The 24,498-nt window shown below is 36.1% G+C and overlaps 1 protein-coding gene across 3 annotated transcripts in view; it reads left to right on the forward strand.

Annotated features, from left to right (window-relative positions):
• CHEK1 (checkpoint kinase 1) overlaps positions 1–24,311 on the forward strand; it is a 32,620-nt gene extending 8,309 nt beyond the window's left edge. For 2 of the 3 annotated variants that reach the window (XM_058289409.2, XM_071212399.1), the window contains 6 exons: positions 420–515; positions 10,691–10,799; positions 10,978–11,155; positions 11,419–11,550; positions 18,834–18,935; positions 20,327–20,677. In XM_058289409.2, coding sequence (XP_058145392.1) covers positions 420–515; positions 10,691–10,799; positions 10,978–11,155; positions 11,419–11,550; positions 18,834–18,935; positions 20,327–20,407 — 698 coding nt within the window. In that variant the 3' untranslated portion in view covers positions 20,408–20,677. Of the gene's footprint in view, positions 1–419; positions 516–10,690; positions 10,800–10,977; positions 11,156–11,418; positions 11,551–18,833; positions 18,936–20,326 lie in introns of all 3 variants that reach the window. The other variant, XM_058289408.2, reaches the window with a different exon arrangement.
• Positions 24,312–24,498: the final 187 nt, after the last annotated feature.

Here is a 24,498-nt window from a genome sequence, read left to right on the forward strand (position 1 = left end):
AGTTGACTATATTACGTTCCTTAAAAACATTATTAGAAAGTAAATTTTCCTTATAAAATTGTGTAACTTGGGATTTAACATGACATACTGGAGCAATGAAATTTGGTATTGAAAATAGATAAGAGGTGTTTTGTACCTTTTTGTTAGTTTAGTCACTTGGGGAGAAACATTTCCATCTGGCTTGTGTTCTGCTTGTGTTCTCCTTGTTTGCAAATAATTGAGAAACAGAATTGGGAAGAATATTCTAAGATATAGACATCAGCCAAGAACTGCATGAAATTAAATAATATAATAGGATTATTCTTTCCCTTCCCCAGAAATAATATTTAGATAAAAGGAGACTACTAGAAAATGTGTCCCTATGAAAGCACATAGGCTTTTCTAATTTCCTGACTCTTGTCTTAATGTTTCGTTTTTAGCTTTGCTGCATAAAATCCTTGTTGAGAATCCATCGGTACGGATTACCATTTCAGACATCAAAAAAGATAGATGGTACAACAAACCACTCAAAAAAGGTAATATCCTTAAAATACAAGTATTTTTCTCCATGAACATCACAAGTCTATAACACAAAAGAGATGTGGTCTCTTTCTTCATGGAGTTTATAATGTCCAATAGGAAAAACAGAAGTATTAAACAGAACTTTAAATTTATTAATAATTGCAAAGGAGAATTATACTATGGGTATAATTGTTAAGTATTTGAAGAAGTCTTGAGCAACAGGGAAGGCTTCCCTCTCTAAGGAAATGACATTAAATCTAAGACTTGAAGATAATTAAAGGGGAGCTAGCCAAGCAGGGTGAGTGGCAGATCTAATTCTGAGCAGAGGAAGCAGCATATACAAAGTCTTGGAATTTAGAGACTCTGGTATATTTGAGGAACTGTAAGAAGTCTAGTACAGCATGCACCATGTCTGTCTTGTTTACCATTATATCACTAGTGGTTAGCATAGTATATGGTATGTTGTAAGTGTTTAGTAAATATTTGTTGAATATATGACTGCTTAGAGGTTTGAAACAAGGTCAGAGAGGTAGGCAGTGGTCCATTTGTGGGGGAGGGCCTTGTAAGACACATTAAAAATAATGTGTTTTAACTTAACGGCCATTGGGAAACTTCTGAGAGATTTTAAGCAAAGAAATGAAATGACCATGTATTTGGTTTTAAAAGCTCTTTCTGGCTACGCTTTTTTAAAAATTGTTTTTGGTGGATAGAAGAGGTTAAAATGCTATAGGTTTTTATAACTAAGTAGTTGAGATGTGAGAAGGTGGTAGCTTGAACTAGGAGATGTAAATTGATTCCAAAGAAATTCAAGACCTAGAATTGATAGGACTTAATAATGGTTTAGATGTCGAGAGATGAATGAGGGATCAAGGTTTCTCTCCAACATGACTCAACATAATTTTTATCATGGTTCTTGGTGATTTACATATTTATTTGGATGATCTTTCCAATACCCTGTCCTCACAGTTCTTTGATCTCCTCTCCTCTAGTGATCTTGTCTTTAACATTCTGCTCTGACCAATAGTATATTTTCTCTGGCTCCCTCTGTCTAGGACCCTGACTCTAACAATCCTTTGATTCTACTAGGATTTGTAATTCATTAATTTACTTTTCATTGGCTTTCATCTGTCCCCTCCCTGGGTCCTCAGATCATCCTTACCTAGCTTAAATTCCAAGGTCACTCCTTTGCATTCGTTTGCAAATTCCCTTTCTCTTTTCATCGTGCTTACTTGGCAAAACCCAACCATAGTTTAATCTAGTTTCCACCTGTTCCACACTTGTATCTGCATAACTGATCACAGCTGGGAAAAAATACACAATGTTCACTTTAAATTCAGGATCATTAATCTCAAGTGGGCCCTTAATGCTACCTGGAAGTCATACTACATTTTCCCACTTCTTTCACTAGCTCATTTTCATAAGCCACTTTTTTTTTTTTTTTAAGAGTTTATTTTTTAGGGCAGTTTTAGGTTTAGAGAAAAATTGTGCAAAAAGAACCAAGAAGTTCTCATAAACTACCCTCTCCCTCCCCAGATTCCCCTATTATTAGCATCTTGCTTTAGTGTAGTAATTTTACGATTGCTACAATTGATGAGCCAATATTGATACGTTGCTATTAATTAAAATCCAATTATCTGCTAGGGTTCACTTTTTGTGTTGTATTGTTCTGTGGGTTTTGACAAATACATAATGTCATGTATCTACAATTACAGGGTCATACGGAATGATTTCATTGCCCCCAGAAATGCTCTGTGCCCCACCTCTTCATCCTTTCCCACTCCTGAACGCCTGGCAACCACTGATCTTTTTATTGTCTCTTATAATTTTGCCTTTTCCAGAATGTCATATAGTTAGAATCATACAGTATGTAGCCTTTTCAGACTGACTTCTTTCACTTAGCATTTAAGGTTCCTTCATGTCTTTTCATGGTTTAATAGTGCATTTCTTTTTATTGCTAAATAATATTCCAATTTATGGACATACTACAGTTTATCTTCATACCTTGTTTGTCATGTCTCTTTTCAAGTTTTCATGTTTCTTTTCTCCTTACACTTCTACTTCCCCATCCTCACTCTGAGTTGGTGACAGTGGTTCCTGTTTCGCTGAGGAATAGAAGCAGTCAGAAGGGAATTTGCCTAAGCTCTCATCACCATCTCCACATACCTGACTGCCTCTATGCATGTCATGCACTCTGCTTTCTTCCCTGTCGCTATGGATAAATTGTCTGTTTCAGATATAAATCAACTTTTTCTCCCGTGCACTAGATCCAATTCTTTCTTACCTACTTAAGGACATTGTCTAGTAATATTTTTCTTTTTCTTTTTCCCTAGCCACTAGATCTTTCTTATAACCAATTAAGCTGTTTCTTCATCTTAAAAATAAAGAGATGATAGTAATAATAATGCCCCTTTTGACCCCTCTTCCCTCTTCAGCTACCATCCTGTTTTCCTCTTTTTTATAGTTGAACACTTCAAAAGAGGTTCTTATATTCACAGTTTCTAATTTCTTTCCATCTACTCTGTTGTCAAGATCTCTGTGACTTAGGTTGCAAATCTAATAATCAGTTCTCAGATCTCCTCTTATTTTATCTGATCAACAGCATTTTATGTAGTTAATGACTCTCTCCTTTTTTTAAAAAAAGCAGTTTTATATTCACATTCCATACAATCTATCCAAAGTGTATAATCAATGGCTTTTAGTTTAATCACAATATTGTGCATTCATCACCTCAAAAAAATTTTAGAACAGTGTGATTACTCCAAAAAGAAAAACTCCACACCCCTTATCAGTCACTTCTGAATCCCTCTATCCTTCCCCACCTACATAACCACTAATCTAATATCATCTTTATAAATTGATTTATATTTACATTTTGTATAAATGGTATCATACAATATATAGTACTTTGTGGCTGGTTTCTTTCATTTAGCATGATGTTGTTTTTTTCTTTGGTCTGATATTAACATCTTGGAACATTAACATACCTTCATTCAGTTTCAAAGAAAAAAGGTCTTATATATGCAATAATACCCATATTCAAATTTCACATGAGGTTTTATTTTGCTATACAGTCCCATGTTACATTTTTTAGCTTTTCTTTTAGTAATACACATGACCTTAGATTTTACCTTTTCAACCAATGTCATACCCATATAATAGCATTGCTAGTTACAAACATTATGATGTGCTTTCACATTTTCTGTTCATTTCCAAAGATTAACACATATCCTTTTTACCAGTTCTGCACAAGTTAACCATCAGCTTTCCATTCTCTAACCTTGTTCTATTTTGTGGTGACCCATTTTCAAGTTATTAATTATATGAGATTGCACAATATATTTAGTTCATAATAGTGCAGTCATACAGTGTTTGTCCTTTTGTGTCTGGCTTGCTTCATTCAACATAATATCCTCCAGGTTCATCCATGTTGTCATATGCTTCACAACTTCATTTTTTCTTACAACTATATTATATTCCATCATGCATATACATCAGTTTGATTATCCATTCATTAGTTTTTGGACACCTGTGTTTCCATCTTTTGGCAGTCGTGAATAATGCCTCTATGAACATTGGTGTGCAGATGTCTGTTTGTGTCACTGTTGTCACTTCTGGGTATACCCAGTAGTAGGATTGCCAGGTTATGTAGCAAATCTATATTCACCTTCATTAGGAACCACAGTCCTCCACAGTCTTTTGCCCATTTTTTTTTTCATTTATTGTTATTATTTTTTATTATCTTTTTTTTTTTTAAAGATACATAGGTCACACAAAATGTTACATTAAAAAAATATGAGATTCCCATATACCCCCACTCCTCACCCCCCCACCCCCACTCCTTCCATGTCAACAACCTCTTTCATCAGTGTTCTTTTGCCCATTTTTAAATTGGGTCATTTGTCATTTTGTTTTTGAGTTGTATCATCTCAACATTGAAATGATGGATGTTAAACCCTTATTGGATATGTGATTATCCAGTGTTTTCTCCCATTGAGTTGGCTGCCTTTTCACTCTTTTGACAGAGTCCTTTGAGGTGCAAAAGTGCTTAATTTTGGGGAACTACCATTTATCTATTTTGTCATTTTTTACCTATGCTTTGTGTGTTCAGTCCAAGAAACCACTACCTACCACAAGATCTTTAAGATGTTTCCTTACATTTTCTTCCAGTTGTTTTATGGTCTTGGTTTTTGTATTTAGGTCTTTGATCCATTTTGAGTTGCTTCTTGTATAGGGTCCTCTTTCATTCTTTTGGTTATGGATATGAAGAGACTGTTTTGTCCCATTAACATGGACTTAGCAGGTTTGTGGGAAACCATTGGCCATAGAGGTGAGGTTTTATTTCTGGACTCTGAATTCTATTCCACTGCTCAATGTGTCTGTCTTTATGTAGTTTCCTTCATATAGGTCCTGTACTTCTTAAATTGATTCCTAAATATTTCATTCTTTTTGTTGCTATTATAAATGAAATTTTTCCTATTTCCTCCTCAAATTGTTCAATACTGGTGTACAGAAACATTACTAATGTTTGTGTGTTGATCTTGTATCCTGCCACTTTGCTGAACTCGTTTATTAGTACCTAGTAGCTAGGTACTTAGTACCTAGCTTTGTTGTAGACATTTAACAGTTCTGTGAATAGTGAGAATCTTACTTCCTCTTTTCCTATTTGGATGCCTTTTATTTATTTATTTATCTTGTCTAATTGCTCTAGCCAGAACTGGTAGCACACTGTTGATAAGAGTGGTGACAGAGGTTCCCAGTCACAGAGGGAAAGCTTTCAACATTTGCCCATTAGTATGATGTTGGCTGTGGGTTTTTCGTATATGCCTTTTGTCATATTGAGGATTTTCCTTCTATTTGTATCTTTTGAAGTGGTTTATTAAGAAAGTATGCTGGATTTTGTCAAATGTCTTTTCTGCATCAATTGAGACAATCGTGGTTTTTTTCCTTCAATTTGTTAATGTGGTATGTTATGGTACTTGATTTTCTTATGTTGAACCACTTTTTTTTTTTTTTAAAGATTTAGTTTATTTCTCTACCCTTCCTCCTTCCCTCCCCCTGTGTTGTTTGCTCTTTGTATGCATTTGCAGTATGTTCTTCTGTGTCCACTTGATTCTTGTCATGCAGGACCAGGAACTGTGTCGCTTTTTTGTTGTGTTATCTTGCTGCATCAGCTGTGTGTGTGTGGCACCACTCCTGGGTGGGCTGTGCTTTTTTTCACGCAGGGTGGCTCTCCTTGCGGGGTGCACTCCTTGCGTGTGGGGCTCCCCTATGCAGGGAACACCCCTGCATGGCACGGCACTCCTAGTGTGCGACAGCACTGCATGGCCCAGCTCACCACACAGGTCAGGAGGTCCTGGGTATCGAACCCTGGACCCTCCATATGATAGGTGGATGCTCTATCAGTTGAACCACAACCCTTCCCTTGAATCACTCTTGCATACCAGGAATAAATCCCAGTTGATCATGGTGTATAATTCTTTTGAAAAGCTGTTGAATTCTATGTGCAAGTATTTTATTTAGAATTTTTGCATATACGTTCATTAGAGAGATTGGCCTGTAATTTTCTTTTCTTATAGTGTCTTTATCTGGTTTTGGTATTAGGGTGATGTTGGCTTCATAAAATGTGGTTAGTAATTTTCCTCCTTTTAATTTTTTGGGAGTTTAAACAGGATTGGTGTTAATTCTTCTTGAAATGCTTAGTAGAATTCACCTGTGAAGCAGTCTGGTCTTGGACATTTTTTTGTTGGGAGATTTTCGATGACCAATTCAATCTCTTTAAATGTGATCTGTTTAAGTTCTTGTATTTCTTATAGTGTTAGTGTAGGTTGTTTGTGTTTCTAGGTATTTGTCAATGTCATCTAGATTGTCTAGTTTGTTGGCATACTGTTTCAATAATACACTCTTATGATCCTTTGCATTTCTGTGGAGTTAGTTATAACTTCCCTCCTTTCATCTGTGATTTTATTTATTTATGTTTTCTTTCTTTCTTTCTTTTTTGGTCTAGCTAAGGGTTTGTCAACTTTATTAATCTTCTCTAAGCACTACTGCTGATTGGGATTGATTGTTGTCGGCCAGCAGATGGTGCTCTTTGTCCGCCTTCTCAGTTCAAAGCTTTGTCTGACTGGATCAGTGTGATAGAGGGTCCTGCCTGGAGGCTAAGAGCCTCATGATTCAAACTTTCTAGAAATTGCTTTCCGGCCTTTGTTGGCAGCTTCCTCTTTCCTCAAGTAGGAAATAATATACTCACTTCTGCGGTTCCCAATAACCAGTGTCAGTCAGTAGGGAGGTTGACTGACAGGGCTGGACCTTTAGTCCCATTCAGGCTTCTAAGGCAAACAATGGCATGGCCCCTCTTGGCCTGGAAGGGCTCCTGGGACACAGCAGACCAAATCTGTGGGTTAAAAGCTGAATCAGCCTTAGGCTGTGTCTCTCTCTCTCTCTTGTGTACTGGGGAAATGAATTTCTGTGCGCCCTATTATGGCAGCCTGGAGGCCTGAGAATTAAAAATTTTCTATGGGGTAGGGGAGGTCCCCAGCAGGCCCAGCTGCAGCTTTAGTTGAGTCTTTTCCCTTGCCTGTCTTTCTCCTTGGCCAGCCATCCACTGGTGTCTTAAATACTATAGAACATTTTTTTCTACGCTGTTACTGCTTGTCCTATAGATAGTTTTCCCTTTTTTTTTTTTTGGGAGGTACCAGGGATTGAACCTGGCCTCTCATACATGTGAAGCAGGCTCTCAACCACTGAGCTAAATCCACTCCGCCATGTCTTCCTGAAACACTTTTTTCATTTGACTTCCACGATATTGTGCTCTTCTCATTTTTATCCTTCTCACTGATTACTCTTTCTAAATTTTTTTTTCGTGTCATTACGTATAAATTGAAGCAGACTCCACATGGATTTACAGAGTTTAAAATTCAAATGCTGTTTAATATTGTAATATTGTATTATGAGTATCAATCCAGTTGTCTTTCAAATGGTAAGAGCTGCATGGTTGTTGTCATGAAAGTTCTTGAAGCCTTCAGGTAAATGAAATGTCTACCTGTGTTCTCCACAAAGATGAATTCCTAATCCTTGTGCTTTCTAAACTGTCCCATGCATTGCAGCCAGAGTGTGTCTCTACACCCAAGCAAGCCGTATGTTCTCAGTCTCTCTTTTTTTTTTTAAGATTTATTTTATTTATTTATTTCTCCCCACCCATTCATTGTTTGTACTTGCTGTGTCTGTTCGTTTTCTGTGTTTTGTTAGTAGGAATTAGGAACTAAACCCAGGACTTCCGATGTGGGAGGGAGGTGCTTAATTGCTTGAGCTACCTCTGCTTTGTGCTTTGTTGTGTCTCATGTTTTCCTCGGTCTCTTGTTGTGTCATCTTCTTGTGTCAACTTGCCATGCCTGCCCATTGCACCAGCTCACTGTCTTCTTTAGGAGGTACCGGAACTGAACCAGGGGCTTCCCATGTGGTAGGCGGGAGTTCAATCTGCTTGAGCCACATCTGCTTCCCCTCAGTCTCTTTTGATAGTTATCCCTTATTTTCCAAGCCTTTTTTTTTTTTTTTTTTTAAGATACCAAGGGCCAGGATTGAACGCATTATCTCACATGTGGAAAGCCAGCACTCAACCAATGAGCCACATCGGCTTCCTTGAGTTGTTTATTTTTGTTTACTTTGCCGGTTGGTTGTTTTTGATCTTTCAGGAGGCACCAGGAACTGAACCTGGGATATCTCATGTGGGAGGTGGGAGCTCAACTGCTTGAGCCACATCTTCTTCCCTCCTCCCCAGCCTTTTAATCTTGAAATGCTCCAGAGTTCAATCTGGGTCCTCCTTTCTTTTCTGTCCTCACTCATTCCCTTAGTGATCTTATTTTGTTTCATGGCTTTAAATAATATCTATATGTTGATGACATTGCGTTTATATCAACCTGGACCTTTCTCTGAATTCCAACCTGCTCCATTCTCCACTTGGATGTTAAGAGCCACCTCAAACTTGATGTGTCCAAAACTGAGTTATTGATCTCTCCTAACCTTCTCTTCTCACAATCTTCTCCATCTTGGTTAGTGACAACTGCATCCATCTTATTATGCAGGCCAAAAAACCTGGCATTATTAATGATTTCTCTCATTCTCTCTCACCCCACATCCAATCCATCAGGAAATCCTATTAACCTCTACCTTCAAAACATCCCAGTATCTGACCACCTCTTATTACTTCCTCTGCTCTCCCATCAGTCCAAGCCACCATGATATCTTGCCAGATTGTTCCTATTAAAAAGTAAGTTAGAATATGTCATGGTTATGCTCATCACCATTTAACTGATATTTATTTAACTTTAGCTTATTTTATGTAATTTATTTTGTCTCTCCATGAGAATGTAGGGTTTAAGAGATCAAAGGTAATTGTCTGTTTTGTTCACTGCTGAATACCTAGTACCTAGAATAATGCTTGGCAATAATAGACTTAATAACATATTTGTTTTGTTTTTTTTTAAAGATTTATTTATTTATTTAATTTCCCACCTCCCCCGGTTGTCTGTTCTCTGTGTCTATTTGCTGCGTCTTGTTTCTTTGTCCGCTTCTGCAGTCATCAGCAGCACGGGACGTGTGGGCGGCACCATTCCTGGGCAGGCTGCACTTTCTTTCTTGCTGGGCGGCTCTCCTTACAGGTGCACTCCTTGCGCATGGGGCTCCCCTACACAGGGGACACCCCTTCGTGGGGCGGCACTCCTTGCGCGCATCAGCACTGCGCATGGGCCAGCTCCACATGGGTCAAGGAGGCCCGGGGTTTGAACCGCGGACCTCCCATATGGTAGACGGCTGCCCTAACCACTGGGCCAATTCCGTTTCCCTTAATAACATATTTGAATGAACAAGTTAATAAGTAAAAATGATGACTTAAGCATGTTTAAATGGATTGGGGATAGATCCAGTAAAGAAGAGCCTGAAAGTCTGAAAGAAAATAAATAATAGAGCATCAAGATCCTTGATGGATATGGACAAGTAACTACAGCAAGGAGAGGGATAAACATTTGATGGGAGGATGGAAGGGAGGAAAAGATGAATAGAAATACAAGTGAATTAGCATACTTAACAGGAACAAGTTGAGGGAGTTTCTGTGTAATGACTATTTTCTCTGTGAAATGAGAGATTATATCATATGCTTAGAATAATGAGGTAATGGGGGTGGCCTTGGCAATCTAAGAAAAGTGTAGAAGTTTTGTTCTCATGGAGAAAGAGAGAGCAAACTGACTAGAGAAACAAATAGTATTGACTGGCAGTCCTGAGGGTCCAGGTTAGGATAAACATGAGTTTATAGTGGCGTCATTTCTATACAATTATTATTATTATTATTTTTAAAGATTTATTTATTTATTTAATTTCCCCCCCCTCCCCTGGTTGTCTGTTCTTGGTGTCTATTTGCTGCATCTTGTTTCTTTGTCCGCTTCTGTTGTCGTCAGCGGCACGGGAAATGTGGGCGGCGCCATTCCTGGGCAGGCTGCACTTTCTTTTCGCTGGGTGGCTTTCCTCACAGGCGCACTCCTTGCACGTGGGGCTCCCCCACGCGGGGGACACCCTTGCGTGGCAAGGCACTCCTTGCGCATCAGCACTGCGCATGGCCAGCTCCACACGGGTCAAGGAGGCCCGGGGTTTGAACCGCGGACCTCCCATATGGTAGACGGACACCCTAACCACTGGGCCAAAGTCCGTTTCCCTACAATTATTATTCTTGTTAACGCTTTTCCAGGGTTGCAAAGAATGTTGGATATGGAGCAGATTCATAATATTTTTTTCATTACCATAGTTAATTCTTATTTTTGCACATTTTGGGCCTTTAGCCTAGGTCTTTCTTTGTCGTCATAGAACATTGTTCTATAACCATAGATATTGCTATTAAAATGACCTTTGCATGATACCCTGTACTTGGAACAAAGTACAGGTCAGGATTTGTGAAATACGTAATTTGAGAAGTAAGTTCACAGCTTTATGACATTTCTTGTAAAACCTTGTAGGAGAAGCCACTATTTGTCTTATAAGTATTTTGTATTAAATAAATGGATTTAAATGTGGTTTTACTTTAGGTTGTCATTTGGCAATTAATTTTTAAATTTTTAATAAAAAGTAATTTTATTAATTATATTTAATTATAAGTATATCTGCATAGAAGACTTGAAAGCATTCATATTTGTTGTTTCCTTTTTAGGGGCCAAAGGATCTCGAGTCACTCCAGGAAGTGTATCAGAGTCTCCAAGTGGATTCTCTAAGCACATTCAGTCCAACTTGGACTTCTCTCCAGTAAACAGTGCTTCTAGGTAAGATCACCAAAGATAAAATAGTCGCTGAATATAATATTTCCTATAAAAATAATGCATGTATATTTTTCTTAATAAAAGTGTAATTTTTATCGCTGTGCAAATGGTAGTGTGATATTAGAAAGGCCTGATGGATTTTGTTTGAAAACATAATTTCTCACCTTTCTTAATTCCTCAGTGAAGAAAATGTGAAGTACTCCAGTTCTCAGCCAGAACCACGGACAGGTCTTTCTTTATGGGAGACCAGCCCTTCATACATTGACAAACTGGTACAGGGAATCAGTTTTTCCCAACCCACATGTCCTGATCATATGCTTCTGAATAGTCAATTACTTGGCACCCCAGGATCCTCACAGGTAAGGAAATTTAATTTTTAAAATAAATAATGGCAATCCTTTGTTTTTTCAGTTCCTTAAAGTTTCTCATTTTTAAAAATTTATAAGTGTTAACAGTTTTCAATTTTTGCATTTTTTTTTGGACAAGGAAGGGAAAATTACAGGAGATCTGCATGTATAAGAATCTTAATAAGTCACAGAAAATAATTGCCAGACTAAGTAGCTATAATATGACTGCTTTTGTTTATAATGGATTTATTCAGCTTCTTCTATTTGACATATAGAATCCTTGGCAGCGCTTGGTCAAAAGAATGACACGATTCTTTACCAAATTGGATGCAGACAGATCTTATCATTGCCTGAAAGAGACTTGTGAGAAGTTGGGCTATCAATGGAAGAAGAGTTGTATGAATCAGGTAGGTCTCATTGATCATTATATCTTTTCTATAAGAAAAAATTAAATATTTGAGTAAAACTCTCATTGTTATTATATTTTAAAAATATAAATAACTTGAAAAAGAAACTATTTGAAATTGAAGGAATTTAAGTAAAGTATTTTTCAACTCAATAAAAAGTATTTCCTAAAAGAGTCCACGTTATTAAAAACATTAAGAGACTAAGGTCATTGTTTCCTTAAAAACGATCTATAATCTATACACATATCTGTATCCATATTTATATCTACACTTAAAAACTATAGACAATAATAATTGACTCATATGAAAGATGACTATGTTAGTAATCCCACATTTCCTTCCATCTCTCCTCCTGGTCCCACCCTCCAATTTTTGTTTTTTATATTATTATAGCATATTTATAGCATTGACATTCTACTCTGTATCTAGGCTTTTCAAAATGTTAATGTCACGAGAGACAAATAAAAGGCGGGAATATTCTGTGATAAAGGACACTAAAGAGTGCTGATAACTAGATGTAATGCATAAGTCTTTCACTAGATTGTGGATTTGAAAATAAAGCTGTAAATGATGTTATTGGAACAATTGGAGACATTTGAATATAGACCGTATATTAGATAATATTTTTGTATCAATGTCAAATTTCTTGGGTGTAATGATACTGTTGTGGCTTAAAGAATGACTTTGTAAGGAGAAATATGTGGAAATGTGAATTTAAGTTGAAGTTAAGTATTTTGATATCTATAACTTAGTTTAAAAACTTAAAAAAAAAAGGACAACCAACCATACATGATGTCTGTTAGTTTAAAAACTAAAAAGGGGAGCTGATGTGGCTCAGTGGGAATGCCAGCTTCCCACATACAAGGTCCCAGGTTCAATCCCTGACCCCTGGTACCTCAAAAAAAAACAAAAACACAAACTAAAAAAAAAAAGGATAACCAACTACAGAAAGAAAAGTAAATGCATGCATATCATACCTAAATAAGACATGTAAATAAGGCAAATGTAGCAGTATGTTAACAATTGAAAAATCTAGATGATGGATATGTGGTTATTGTACTATTTCACTTTTTCTGTAGATTTGCACATTTTCAAAATGAAAAGTTAGGTAAAAATGTTATTGTGCAGAAATCCAAGGGCAGCCTAATTTTCTTCTAATTGAAGGATTTATACTTTTATTATAGGTTTTCTTTTTTTTGAGACTAAAGTCATATGACTTAAAATCAGTGCACCACTTTAGCCATTTAAAATTGGAAAATGTATTGCCTTTTAATATTTTCACAAGATTGTACAGCTTTCACCACTATCTAATTCCAGAACATTCCATCACCACCACCACCCCCTCCAATAAGCTCTGTGCCCATTAACAGTCATTCCCATTCTCTTCTGCCCCCAGTCCTGGCGACCAGCTAAATTACTGTCTCTCTGGTTTGCCTATTATGGACCTGTCACATAAATGGAATTGTATAAGAATTGGTCTTTTGTGTCTGGCTTCTTTTACTTAGTGTAATAATTTCAAGGTTTATGTTGTAGTGTATATCAGTATTTCATTTCTTTTTTTGGGTACATAGTATCTCATTGTATGGACACACCATATTCTGTTTATCTGTTTCATCAATTAAGAGACATTTGGGTTGTTTCTAGTTTTTTGACTATTTTTAATTAAGCCTCTGTGAACATTCTACTACAAATTTTTGTGCAAACATGTGTTTACAATTCTCTTGGGTATATATGTAGGAGTGGAATTTTTGAGGCATATGGTGCTCTATATTTAATTTTTTTTTAAAGCACCTGCCTAACATTTTTCCAAAACGGCACCATTTTACATTCCCACCAGCAGTGTATGAGAGTTCCACTTTCTCCACATCCATGTCAATGCTTGTTATTTTCTGTATTTTTAAAAATTATAACCATCTTTGTGTGTGCAAAGTGATATCATTACAATACCATTGATTTTCATTTCCCCAGTGACTAATGATACTGAACTGTTCGTGTGCTCACTGGTCATTTGTATAGCTTCTTTGGAGAAATGTCTAGTCAAATATTTTGCCCGTATTTTAATTAAGTTGTTTTCCTTTTAGACCTGTTAATATTGATTCCCATTATATGGCATTTCTTTTCACTCCTTGATAGTGTCTTCATAAACAACAGTTTTTAATTTTAATGAATTCCAGTTTTTAATTTTAATGAATTCCAATTTTTAATTTTGTTGGCTTGTGCTTTTGATTTCAATTTTAAGAAACCATCGTTTCAGTCCAGGTCTTGAAGATTTAAACTTATCTATCCTTTTAACAGTTTTATAATTTTATCTCTTACTTATAGGTTTTTGATCCACTGTGTGCTAACTTTTGTATATGATAAGGTAGGGGTCCAAATGCATTCTTTTGCATGTGGCTTTCCAGTTGTCACAGCTTCACCTGTTGAACAAACTATTCTTTTCCCTTTGAATGGTCTTGGCACCCTTGTAAAAAATCAGCTAATTGTAGATGTATGGGTTTATCTCTGAGTTCTCAATTCCATTCCATTAATCTGTATGTCTGTGTTTAGCCAATAGGTATAACTTTGATTACTGTAGCTTTGTGTAGTTCATTTCGAAATTGGGAAGCATGATTTCTTTATTTTTGTTTTTCTTTTTCAAGATGTTTTGGTTATTTGAGGACACTTGAAATTCCATGTGAATTTTAGAATTGGTTTTTCCATTTCTGCAAAAAACTGCCATTGGATTTTGATAGTTGTTATTTGAATCTAGATTAATCTGGGGAGTGTTCCCATCTTTTTGTTGGTTTGTTTGTTTGTTTTTGGTTTCTGTCTTAAAAATATTAAGTCTTCAATCCATGAATATAAGATGTCTTTCCATTTATTTATGACTTCTTAAATTTCTTACAAGAACGTTATATAATTTTTAGTGTATGAGTCTTAACACTTCCTTGATTAAGTTTATTACTAATTTTTTATTTCATATGTTATTGTAAATGGAATTGTTTTCTTAGTTTCGGTTTGTTGGATTGTTCACTGCTGATATATATAAACCGATTATTATATATTGATTTTGTATTCTACGTCTTTGTCAAACTCATTTATTAGCACTAGTGGTTTTTTGTGTGTGCATGTGCATGTGTGGATTCTTTTGGGTTTTCTATAGATAAGACTATGTCATTTGCAAGTAGAAATACTTTTACTTCTTCCTTTGCAATCTGGATGCCTTTTATTTCTCATTTTTGTCTAACTGCTCTGGCTGGAATTTCCAGTACAACACTGAAGAGAAATGGTGAGAGTGGACATCCTTATCTTCTTTCTGATCTTAAATGGAAAGCTTACAGTCTTTCACATCAAGTATGATGTTAGAAGTGGGTTTTTCTTAGATGCCCTTTATCAGTGGAAGAAGATCACTTCTATTCCTAGTTTGTGGAGGTTTTTTCTTTTTTTAATCATGAAAGTGCATTAGATAATGTCATGTGCTGTTTCTGCATCAATTGAAATGATTGTTAATATTAATATTACATTAATAATTACATTACATTTTTTTTTAATATTGATTGACTTTTGTATTTTTAACCACTCTTGCATTCATGGAATACATCCCACTTAGTCACTATATAAACTGTTTTCCCTTTTTTTTTTTTTTTTTGAGGTACCAGGGCTGGTGATTGAGCACTGGGAAGCAGGTGCTCAACCACGGAGCCACATTGGCTTCCCTGAGTTGGTTTCTTCATTTGTTTTGTTTGTTGGTTTTTTTTCTCAGGAGCCACCAGACTCAGAACCTCCCATTTGGGAGGTAGGTGCTCAACCGTTTGAGACACATATACTCCCCTGTATATAAATATTAGTTTACTAATATATATATTTTTGGCTTTCATAGGTGTTTGTTTTTTCATATAAAAGTTACACGTTTGAAATCGAAATGTCTGCAGGTAGATGCCACTATTGGATGGGTTAGTTGGGGTAGTATATATTGCAGTGTAACATCAGGAGAGGGAGATGCTTCCCAGAAGTGGGGTATAGTTCAGACATGGCATATGCCTGCCATTTTCTTGGCTTCACCCATACCTGCCAGGTAAGAACTGACTTTCTCTCCAGGGAACCAAATAATCTTTATTATCAGGTTGATTCCCATGATTTTCTCACCCCCTGCCCCCCAAGAAACAGATCACAGCTGAGACTGCAGCACTGAGCAATGGAATTTGGCAACTCCTAGAGCTGAGATCCTGTCTTTTCATGAGGCACAGGGTGGGGAAGCTTGTTAGCCGATAGGTTGAACACACACAGTGCACCTTACCATCTTTGTGCAATGAATCACCAGAGGAGCTGACCTGCTTCCCCACCTGGCATCCAGGCACTTCTGCTGAGACCACTATGGCAGGCTCCTGGGAGGAGATAGAAGGTGGGCACTCTGTGGATGGGCACATAGTCTGTTCTGAATTAAGGAAAGGCGTAGCACCTCCCCCACTACTCCTTCCAGCTTATGACTGAGACCAAGGTGAATTTGAAGTTGAAACACAGCATTAGCATTTGCCAGTGCCACAGAAGGAGACCTCTAAGCATTCTCAGAAATGAAGGGAGAAATTTAATTTGCACAACTCAAGGGCCTCATGTGCCTAATGGCTCTTCACATCCATGCACAGCAGCATTCATCAGAGTGGGGCACAGATGGGAGGCGAGATGAGAAGGAAGAGGAAAAGACTGAAATGAAGGGACTTAAAAAAGAAAAAGGAAACAAATTACCCCCCCCATACTGTTAATAAACTGGTTTGCCAGTATTTTGTTGAAGATTTTTGGCATCTATGTTCATAGGGATATTGGTCTGTAATTCTTTTCTTGTGATATATTTATCTGACTTGGATATCAGAGTACTGCTGGTCTCACAGAATGAGTTAGGAAGTGTTCCACCCCTTCAATATTTGGAAGAGTTTGAGAAAGATTGATAACCTTTTCTAATGTAGGTGTTTGAAGCAATAATTTTCCGTCTGTGCACTGCTTTCTCTGCATCTCAAGTTATGTTGTGTTTTTGTTTTAGTTCATATCAAAGTATTTTTAAATTTCCCTTGTGATTTTTTTTCTTTGATACATTGGTTATTTAAATGTGTCTTTTAATTTCTACATGTTTTGTGAATTTTCCAAATTTCCTTCTGTTATTGATATTTAATTTTATTCCATTGTGGTCAGGGAACCGACTGTATAATTCTACTTTTAAAACATTTATTGAGACTTATTTTGCGTCCTACCATAAGGTCTCTCCTGGAAAATGTTCCTTGTGCCCTTGAGAATAATGCATATTCTGCTGTTGTGTGAGTTGTTCTTATATATGTCTGTTAGGTCTAGTTGGTAATAGTGTTGTTCAGGTCTTTCTATTTATTTGTTAATCTTTTGTCTAGTTTCTCTAGACCCACCCATTGAGAGTGGGTTGTTGAAATCTCCAGCTATGATTGTTGAATATATCTCCTCTGAATTCTCTCAGTTTTTGCTTCAAGTATTTTGAGGCTCTGTTGTGGGTTTTTTTTTTTGTTTGTTTTTTTAAAAGATTTATTTATTCCTACCCCACCTCCCCATTGTCTGCTCTCTGTGTCCATTTGCTGTGCATTCTTCTGTGTCTGCTTGTCTTCTCTTTAGGCGGCACCAGGAACTGATCCTGGGACCTTCTGGAGCAGGAGATGTGCTCAATCTCTTGCGCCACCTCAGCCCCCTGGTCTGCTGTGTCTCTTATTGTCTCTCCTCTTTGTCTTTTTCTGTTGTATTATCTTGCCGCATCAGCTCTCTGTGAGATCCAGCTCTCCTGCGCGGGCCAGCACTTCTGCACCAGCCAGTATTCCTGTGCAGACCGGCAGTCTGCATGGGCCAGCTTTCCACCCAGGCCAGCTTGCCTTTCACCAGGAGGCCCCAGAAATTGAACCCTGGATCTCCTGTATGGTAGATGGGAGCCTAATTGCTTGAGCCATATACATTTCTCAGGGGCTCTGTTATTAGGTGCATGTTTGTTTATATTTATTATATCTTCTTGAGGGGTTGAAACTTCTATTATTATATAATTTAATTTCTTTGTCTTTTTTTTAAATCAATTTTTGTGTTAAAGTCTATTTTGTCTTTTATTAATACAGCTACACCAGCCCTCTTCAGATTACCATTTGCATGGAAAATCTTTTTCTATCTTTTTAATTCCAGCTTATTTGACTTTGAATCTAAAGTGAATCTCGTATAGACAACATGTAGTTGGATCATGTTTTTTTTTTTTTTTTTTTTTTTTTTAAATTTATTTATTTATTTTACTTCCCCTCCCCTCCCCCGGTTGTCTGTTTTTTGTGTCTTTTTGCTGCGTCTTGTTTCTTTGTCCGCTTCTGTTGTCGTCAGCGGCACGGGAAGTGTGGGCGGCGCCATTCCTCGGCAGGCTGCTCCCTCCTTCGCGCTGGGCGGCTCTCCTTATGGGTGCACTCCTTGCGCGTGGGGCTCCCCTACGCGGGGGACACCCCTGTGTGGCACGGCACTCCTTGCGCGCATCAGCACTGCGCATGGGCCAGCTCCACACGGGTCAAGGAGGCCCGGGGCTTGAACCGCGGGCCTCCCATGTGGTAGACGGACGCCCTAACCACTGGGCCAAAGTCCGTTTCCCAAGGATCATGTTTTTTTGTTAATGCATTCCACTAATCTCTGGTTTTTACTTGGAGAGTTTACTATAGTTACAGCTGCCATTTAACTATTTGTGTACTGTAAGTCTCATGTCTTTTTTTGTTCCTCAGTTCTTCCATTTCTGCCTTCTTTTGTGTTAGATATTTTGTTACATACTATTTTCATTCTGTTCTCATTTCTCTTACTTTTTTTGTTTTGTTTTGTTAGTCTTAGTGATCAGCCTGGGGATTACAGTGAGCATCTTAATTTATAACAATCTAATTTGGATTAATAACTTAATTTCCATAGTAACAAAAATTTTTAGCTTATATAGCTCTGCCCACTTATACTGTTTTGTCACAAAATACATCTTTATACATTATGTGTCATCTGCTCTCCCATTTTTCTTGGCAGTACTTCTTAAATCATTTACTCTTTCTGTCTGAATCCTTGAAAATTTTTCATCTTTGAGTTTAATAGCTTAATTCAGGTATGCTGAGTATCTTGTTTTAATTTTCCCAAATCATAGTTTAGTCTAACAGTGTTGTACAATTGTTGTGCTACTCCTTTTATGGCAATGCCTCACAAATTTGTATCCCTGTAGTATCATTGATCTGAGGTTATAGTTTTTGTTTAGAGTATTCTCTACTCACATATCTGATTTACTTGCCGTTTTATTCCTTTAGGTTACTGTATCAACAACTGATAGGAGAAACAATAAACTGATTTTCAAAGTGAATTTGGTAGAAATGGATGAGAAGATCTTGGTTGACTTCCGGCTTTCTAAAGTAAGTAGAAGAGCAACTAGTTTTTTAAAAACTTTTTTTTGCTGTTAATAAGGTTCATTGTATAAATTTAAAATATAGAGAAAATATAAAGAAGAAAATAAGAATCAAGTTTAATCTTACCACCCAAAGATAACACAGATTTATTTTTGATGTATTTCATCATCTACTCTTTCTAAGGAAATATTTATATATGGAAACTACTAAGAAACAGTATATTTGTAAATATATGATATCTGTAAATACATAGTAACTTTTTTTCCATTTAATTTTTTATAAACACTTTCTTTTCATCTATTCCAACAAAACATGACTTTTTAAAATGAAAATTTCCTTATTATGAAAGTTATGTTCTTTGTAGAAAATGCAGATAAGTGAAAATTAAGAAAATAAAAATAATCCTACAATGCCAGTAGTAATCATCCTTAACTATTTGAAGCATTCCAGTATTTTTCTTAATGCATTCATATATAAAACTTTTTAAATAATTATTTGTCTGGGGAGTGGTTATAGCTCAAGTAGTTGAGCACCTGCTTCCCATGTACAATGTCCCAAGTTCTATCTCCCAAAAAACCTCCTAAAAAAACAAACAAACAAGCAAAACAACTCTTATTGGGGAGCAGATGTAGCTCAGTGGTAGAGTGCCTACTTCCCATGTATGAGGTTCGTCCTGGGTTCAATCCCCTATACCTCCTAAAAATAAAAGAAATTTTAGTCAAAATGTTTATTTATTATAATTTAGTGAACCTTTTGTCTATTCTTAATGATTTTTTGACTACTTGTACATAGATTATTGCCCACGTTTATGATGATTTCTTTAGAAATTATTGGTTCTCACATTGTAACTGTAGATGTAAGACTAAAATAGCATTTTCTCCGTTTCCTGAGAGGTTGTTCATGGTTTTAAGAAGGTTGGAGGAGTAGATCACACACTTTTTATTGGAAATTTGCTGTAATACTGTTGTCCATATGCTTGTTATGGAATTAAATTATTAAGATGCTACTTAATAAAATTTTTCTCGTGACTAAATCTACTGGCTTTGGTCCCACAGTGTTACAGCAAGACTTCATTATAGTTATATGGCTTATTTTTAGTTGAAAACACCTACTGCCTATGGAAAATAATAACTTAGGGCCAGAGATACCAATACTTGAAACTGACAGGATGCCAATTTTTTCTTCTCTCTGAATTCAATGTGGTGGGAATGGTGATGGGCATGAAAACAGATAAATAAAAATTATTTATGTAGCTACTTCTTCTACCATGATTTTGGTCTTCATGAGGACCTGAAGGGAAGGATATTATCCCTACTTAGCACTGAAGTGAATTTGCTTCCATGACATGGTCTTTTTTTTTTCCTTGACATTATTTCTGTATATTAATTCTTATACAGGGTGATGGACTGGAGTTCAAGAGACACTTTCTGAAGATTAAAGGGAAGCTGAGTGACGTTGTGAGCAGCCAGAAAGTTTAGCGCCCTGCCCACTTAATAGATCCAATGGTTCTGGGGGTTCCTGGTGAATATATTGCTGCTATGTGGACATTATTCTTCCTAGAGAAGATTATCTTATTCTGCAAACTGCAATCTAAAACAATAGCTCCTGAAGAGTCCTTTTCCCTCTCCTATCCAAACATGTTCCAATTCTTTTGTATGCTCTTCATACAGATAATACCTCTATCCTAATTGTAAATAAAATTTTGGGGGAAGGGATAGGTGGAATTCATTAAATATTTTTTCATTGGTGTTCGTTGGCTTAATTTGAGATCCATTTGTTGGAAACAAAATTTTGGGGATATATGAGTTTACCAGCTTTCATATCAACATAACTAAAGATCTTGAACTTGTCCCATATACCAAAATGTTTGCTTTCATCCAAGTACAGCTTTCTTCCACACTGATTTAATTATAAGGATGAATTAGTAAGAGCTTAATCCTTATGACTTTTGGAAAACAGATTTATCAATTTGTAAAGTGAGGCCAATTTCAAAAAATGTATCCCCAAAATTTGTACTTATATTTTCAGAAGTGCCTGTCCTGGTATATAAACCACCCATTTTGAACTATAACTACTAATTAAAACTGCAAGTAAATGTGTTTTTCCTGGTGTAGTTAATAATATATGAAATACTGGTTGGTCTTTCAAATACAAGTTGAGCGTAATCTCTAGTGCTTAACTAACTTCACTTTAAAAATTACTGTTGCACATCTTAAATATTTTTCTATAATATTTTCTACTTTCACAGCCTTATTTTAATTCTTTAGTACAGAATAAATTTTATTTTAAAAAAGAACTCTGTGAACTCATTGGTGACCAACCTTCTAGGTAGTAAGGAATAAAAGTGAGAGGGAGGAATAATGAAGCTATCATCAAAGTAGATCTGATTCCTGGTCTTTGACCTATTAGATTGACTAAAACTTTGTGCTTCTAATAAAATTTACATTAACTTTTGAATGTATCAGGCTTGGTCCCCATATCCCCTTTCTAGGTATATTATAAAATTATCTTAGGTTGAAGCCAAGAACGTATGAAATTTTATTGTTAAAGTTTATCAGGATTACTGTATACTGGTAAGTTGTATTACTGTGTTATATCCAGAGGAGGAAAAAATTGAAGCTTTAGGGGTGTCTCAGAATTGGGCCAATAAATTCTCAAATATGGAAGAAATTATATTCTTTAGAATATAAAAACAGTTAACCTCTTGCTTTGACCTCCTCCTTGAACATCAACCTTTTTTTTTTTAACTCCAACCTTTTATACTTGACATTTCCATTTAAATGTCTAATAGGCATTTCAAACTTTTCATAATCAAAAACAACTGTGATTCCTGTCCTCTGACTTGTTCCTCGCCTAGCTTTCCATCTCAGTAAATGATACTTCCAATTCCCCAGGTTCTTAAGCCAAAAATCTAGAAGTCCTTGTGTGTGTTTTTGTCTTTTTAAAAATATTCTATATTCAGTTTAGCAAATCCTAGGAACTTTACTTTAAAACTTCTCACATGTACTCCCACCACTCTCATCAACGGCATTCTCTTTTGTATTACTGCGATAGCCTCTCAACTGGTTTCTCTGCCTCATTTTTTTGTCCCTTAAAATTTTATTTTTCAAAAAAATAACTACATTAATCCTTCTAAAAAGTAGGGGAGGCATCAGGTATACCTGTCCTACTTTCAGTTATCATGGCTATTCATCACACTTAAAATTTAGGGAAGTAAGTATAGCTCCGTGGTTGAGTGCCTGCTTCACATGTACAAGGTTTTAGTTTCAATCCCTAGTATCTCCTTAAAAAAAAAAAGATTCAAAATTCTTTCCCTAGTCTTTATAGCTTTATGTGATCTGTCCTATGGCTACCTCTTTGACCTCATCTGCCACTCCCCTACTTGTTCATTCTGCTCTAGCCACATTGGCTTTGCTCTTATTACACGATAAGTAAATTCCTGCATTAGGATCTTCTGCTTTGCTTTTCCTTCTACCTGGAGTACTTTACTCCCAAATATTTGCATGGTGTGTGTTTTCCTTTAGGTCTTTGCTTGATTGTCAGCTCCTCAGCATAGCCTTTCCCTGACTTAGATAAAATAATACCCTACCTCTGGCTTTCCCTTTTCTTCGTATTTCATCATAATACTTATTACGTGACATCCGAGAATATTTTTTATTTGTTTATCTACTGAATGTCTCTCACATTAGAATATGTATCATATAAAATCCTCGAGGAGCTATGTTACTCAGTTCTATATCCCCAGCACCTAAAACAGTGCCTGAGTTTTACAGCCAGCAAAAAATAGATGTTGAATGAAAAAAAGTCAGCATTCATTTGATGTGCTCTTATCCTCAGAATATACCTGGAATCTGTCCACATGTCACTATTTCTTTTACTACTATCCTTGCTCAAGCTCCTTTATCTCCTCCCTGGATTTCTGCAGTAAAAGTGAATCTTCCTGCTTATTGCCCAACCTTTCCCCCTCAAATATTCTTTAAGCAGCTCCCTAAGTTATATTTTAAAAATCTAAATTGTACCATGGCACTTGCTTGCTTAAAAACCTTCAGTGACTTTACATTGCATCAAGACTAAAATTTAAACTCCTTACCATGACCTACCTGGCTCTGCTCAATTCAAGCTCTCTCCCCTTTGCTCACTGTATGCCAGGCAGAGTAGCCTTCTTTCTGTTTATTGAATATGCCAAGCTTATTCTCTTCATAGCCTTGATGTTCACTGCATCCTCTGCCTGGAATTCCTTCAGTAGTCTGCATGGTTGATTGTTAACATTCAGATCTACCACACCCGATCACTATTATATTTCTCAATTTTTTTCTTAGAATTGATCGCTATCTGACTTATTTATTGTCTGTTTCTTCCATCAAAATGTGAGTTTAGACTTCTGCCTTTCCTTTCTACTCTTGTATGCATCTTGTATGAAGAACAGTACCTGGAATGTAGTTAGGTACTAAATAAATAAATGAATGTTGAAAAAATGAATCAGTGAATGAATGCATCATCAGATTAGGAAAATGCCACCTAATATTGTTAGGGGAAGGTGAATAGTTGGATTATCAAACTCTTACCAGCTATTGGAATTTGTGTAGAATGATAGGAAAAATTCAAATGTCAGATTTAGACAGACTAGTGCTGATGCTTAGCTATGTGGACATTTGTAATTGCTTCTGTAAAAAGGCTGATTATACCTTGTAGAGTTGTTTTTTAATTTAAAAAATGTTAATGTATATGAAGAGTGATAGTATACTGTGTTGCACCAAAAGGCAGTCAATAAATATAAGCTGCCATAATTTTTCAGCAATATTTATTATACTATTGGGAGATAGTGTATACTCTTATTATTAAAAGTAATGTCTGCTTATTAATGAAAATTTTGCAAAATGCAGAAGAGTAGAAGTAAGGGGGAGGGGAATTCATTACCCAAAGAATTTTAACAGAAAGATCAACCCATTTTTTTTTTGTATATAGGGTATATGAGATAAATATAAATACATAAAAGTATATAAAACAAGTATAATTAATAAATTAATTATAAAATTAACATCTGTTTACCACTCAATTGATGAAGGATTATTTCCAGACTCCCAAAACCTTCTCATGTACCTTTCCCAATTACAACCCACTCTCTTTCCCAAAAAGCAGCCAGTTTTACTTTCATGATAATTTTCTTTAGTTTTCTCATCTATTTATGAATCTTTAGATAATGTAGTTTAGTTATGTCTATTTTTGAACTTTATATAAATGAAATTATGGCATCTATATTCTTTTGTGTATTTTGTCTGTTTCTTTGTATCAGTACTATTGTATGTATCAAATTAATTGATTTTAATTACTGTGTAGATGAAATTTATGGATGCACCATTAAAGAGCCTTTTAACCACTTCACCAAAGTGCTTAGGTTTGAAAAACAGATACCCATGGTAATATTTTATTTGCTCTTTTTAAGTCATTTTCCAAAAACAGGACTAGCATGCTTATTTTAAGTGTAGCATTGACCTGCATTATGATGGTTTGGATATTTCTTTACATGGATGTGAGACATATTCTTCATTCTTTGTTCTATTTCTGTCTC

The sequence above is a fragment of the Dasypus novemcinctus genome, chromosome 27 (genome assembly GCF_030445035.2).
Source record: "Dasypus novemcinctus isolate mDasNov1 chromosome 27, mDasNov1.1.hap2, whole genome shotgun sequence".
NCBI lineage: Eukaryota > Metazoa > Chordata > Mammalia > Cingulata > Dasypodidae > Dasypus > Dasypus novemcinctus.